This window comes from Gymnoscopelus microlampas, assembly GCF_963454915.1.
Source record: "Gymnoscopelus microlampas genome assembly, chromosome: 20".
Taxonomy (NCBI): Eukaryota; Metazoa; Chordata; class Actinopteri; order Myctophiformes; family Myctophidae; genus Gymnoscopelus; species Gymnoscopelus microlampas.
Window position 1 is genome coordinate 40084570 of NC_139957.1, and position 3897 is coordinate 40088466.

Here is a 3897-nt window from a genome sequence, read left to right on the forward strand (position 1 = left end):
GTGTGTGGGTGCGTGCGTGACTCACAGTACACATCGACCCGTATAGACTTGATGGCAGGGCTCCCGAGACCATTGTCGGCCTTGCAGTAATAGCGCCCCCCCTGGTGACGCAGGATATGAGCGATACGCAGCGTGTCGTTAAAAACACTGGCGTCCTGAAACCTGTAGGACACACTGCTGCCCGACGTCTTAGTCCAACGCACCTACAGGAGGGGAGGGGAGGGGAAGTGAGATCATTCAATGAATTGTTCCTTCTAGAGTCTAGTGAAAAAAAGAAGTGTGAAAAACGTATTTTTCATTTCACCACGTCTTCAAATATCTCAACTGAAAACAGCAGCGCTGCAACACGTTAGTGAGCTTTGTCCATCTGCAGTTTTTCCTGCAAACGGACACCTGGGGTTTAAGTGGTTAACCCATTAACTCATTGAGTGCCAGAATTATTATTATTTTTTTACTATTTTTTCAAAAACACGTCAAACACGTCATTGGCACTTTGAGCCATAGCGGTAAAAACACGTGAAACACGTTAATGGCACTCAATGAGTTAAAACCGAGAAAGCCTCTGTGTGATTTTAGATCTTTGCAAAATAGCAGATGTACAAAATTGCAGTGCGGCACGAAGCTTGTTCACCTGCTATTTTTGAACATTTTGGAAAAAGTGAAGAGAACTACTGATTTAGAAGGCATTTGTAGAAGGTTAAATGAGTGATCCACTAAATAATAGATGGAATGAATGAATGAAAGTGTGAATCAGTGAATACATGATGAATGAATAATTGAGCGAGTGCCCTAAACCTGCCTGTGGAAAACACAGGTGTGTGTGTGTGTGTGTGTGTGTGTGTGTGTGTGTGTGTGTGTGTGTGTGTGTGTGTGTGTGTGTGTGTGTGACAAACTGTGGAAGCTGAGAGTTAAAAATAGAACAGAGATGCCTGTACACCTTAGCCCCCCCACCCCCCCTCTCTCTCTCTCTCTCTCTCTGTCTCTCCCTGTCTCTGTCTCTCTCTCTCTCGCCCCCAATGTGATAATACCCCCAGTATGCTGCTGACTCCATACAGGCAGCATCATAATAGCCTGCTGACACACACGCGTGCACGCACACGCACGCACGCACACACACACACACACACACACACACACACACACACACACACACACACACACACACACACACACACACACACACACACACACACACACACACACACACACACACACACACACACACACACAGAGAGAGCTCTTCTTCCCTGTATTAGGTTGTGTGTCATTGTGTTCTCAGGCAGCCCGCTGTGTGTGTGTGTGTGTGTGTGTGTGTGTGTGTGTGTGTGTGTGTGTGTGTGTGTGTGTGTGTGTGTGTGTGTGTGTGTGTGTGTGTGTGTGTGTGTGTGCGTGCGTGCGTGCGTGCGTGCGTGCGTGCGTGCGTGCGTGCGTGCGTGCGTGCGTGCGTGCGTGCGTGCGTGCGTGCGTGTGTGTGTTCTACACAGAGCATAGCTCTTTTACATACTCTGTATACACACACACACACACACACATTAGGCCTTCACATTCCTATAGAGAGTGGAATTATAGAGCAATAATTTACGACAGCTAGCTACAGATACTGAAAAATTATAGATAATGTATATACAGTAGATATATATATGGCCGGTCGTGTGGTGTGGTGGGGTGTGGCGTCGTATGGTGTGGTGGCGTACCAACCTGCGGTCGGGGGTGTCCAGTGGTAAGACATTGCAGCTCCAGCGTCTCTCCCTCTCTGATGGTGTAAACTCTCTCCGTGTAGCCCCCCTCCTCCTCCACGTTGCACGCCTGACCCGAGTGCACGATACGCACGCTAGGGGGCGCTGCCGTGCACACAAACACACACACACACACACACACACACAGACACACACACGTAAGCAACATGGACATTGAACTGGTTCCCTGTAAGATACACAAGAGACAGTTTTTTTTACTTTATTATATCGTCGCTATCGGGCGGAATCCTTGTACAGTATGGGCAAAACTATTACCCTCCAGGTACTATCTGAAGAACAGATTCAGAGCTGCTCTAACTGCATCTGTCGGGGGGGGGCCGTTCAGAACGTGTCAACATTGGCCTACAGGTGGGCGTGCCTTAGACCAGGAAGCAGGCCGCGCTTCACCCAATCAAATGTACTTTGTTACTTTCCACCACTGACATCGCCAACTGCCTGGCCCTCCTTTTGGAGAGGCCGGCCACAACCAACTTGTGCACGTGCCCTATAGGCCAGTGATTCTCAAACTTTTTCATGTCAAGGACCCCCAAATAGACACTTATTAGCCCGCGGACCCCCATTTGAAAAGATACATTTTAAGGACCCCCAGTTTGACATGCATTAGGGCTACGGACCCCCATTTAATGGCATTTCTATCTCTGGGACCCCAATTCATGTTGTAAAATCAAGGTTAACTTAACTCTGAGAGTGTACAAATGGAACCAAATGGACCCGTTGGGTCCATTTGGTTCCATTTGTACACTCTCAGAGTTACAGACCCATAAGGGTCCATTTGGTCCCTGTCCATCATTTAGCTGGGGACCCCCTGGAACCCCCTCAAGTACCCCTGGGGGTCCTCGGACCCCACTTTGAGAACCAATGCTATAGGCTACCAAAGATAAAACACTAAAAGTGTTCAAACATTACCACTAAAACTGAAAAGCTCTGTGAGGAGAGCTGTCCCAACCAGACGCACGCACTGCCTATCTATTATTATAATATAACCGGCGAGTTATATTATATATTATATATAGCCTATCATTTATTGACTTAAGGTCAGCTGCTGAGCCACGTTATGGAGGATTAATCGGAAGTGCACATTTTTTGTGCAGTAGCCTTTGATTGTTCGTTATTCTGAAGAAGATTATGTTCAAACACAACAGATGAATGAGAAACCATTACGCAGACTTGACTCTTGGGACTGAAACTGGTCCTACAGAACCCATAGGAGAGACAGACAGTAGGACAACTGAGAGGGAGACAGTGAGGGAGAGACAGACATCATCAGGACAGCTGAGAGGGAGACAGTGAGGGAGAGACAGACATCATCAGGACAACTGAGAGGGAGACAGTGAGGGAGAGACAGACATCATCAGGACAGCTGAGAGGGAGACAGTGTAGGAGAGACAGACATCAGGACAGCTGAGAGAGAGACAGTGTAGGAGAGACAGACAGTAGGACAGCTGAGGGAGAGAGAGACAGTGTAGGGGAGACAGACAGGACAGCTGAGAGACAGTGTAGGAGAGACAGACAGCAGGACAGCTGAGAGTGAGACAGTGTAGTAGAGACAGACAGTAGGACAGCTGAGAGAGAGACAGTGTAGGAGAGACAGACAGGACAGCTGAGGAGAACATAGAACATAGGAGTAGATTGAGAAGTGAGAAGAGGGGATGGAAAAGGGAAGAGAGGAGGAGAGAGAAGATTCAGATATCAGCACACCACCCCTGTCCTAGTTTTATTCTAAAATCTATTTTTAGATTTCTCTCTCTCTCTCTTTCTCTCTCTCCCTCCCTCCTCTTTTTCTGTCTCTCTCTCTCTCTCTCTCTCCCTCCCCCTCTCCCTCTCTCCCTCTCCCTCTCCTGCCATGTAGTCTCTCTCTCTCTCTCTCTCTCTCTCTCTCTCTCTCTCTCTCTCTCTCTCTCTCTCTCTCTCTCTCTCTCTCTCTCTCTCTCTCTCTCTCTCTCTCTCTCTCTCTCTCTCTCTCTCTCTCTCTCTCTCTCTCTCTCTCTCTCTCTCTCTCATGACAGCCTGTGACATCATCGGCCACCCTCGCTCTTAAGCACCCTTGTTTTCCCAGGGTGCACCTGGAAATCAGATCTGCCCGCTGATTGGTGCAGGCAGCGGTGGTATGTGTTGGTGGGCGGACTGTGTGTCCTGGTGG

At 48.5% G+C, this 3897-nt stretch overlaps 1 protein-coding gene across 1 annotated transcript in view; it reads right to left on the minus strand.

Moving 5' to 3' along the window:
- Window positions 1-3897, minus strand: part of LOC311036128 (MAM domain-containing glycosylphosphatidylinositol anchor protein 2-like) — a gene marked incomplete at both ends in the record, with an annotated part of 96060 nt that overhangs the window by 43988 nt on the left and 48175 nt on the right. The window contains 2 exons of the mRNA XM_084044652.1: window positions 26-203; window positions 1699-1841. Of these exons, the coding sequence (XP_083900778.1) occupies window positions 26-203; window positions 1699-1841 (321 nt within the window). The remainder of the gene's footprint in view (window positions 1-25; window positions 204-1698; window positions 1842-3897) is intronic.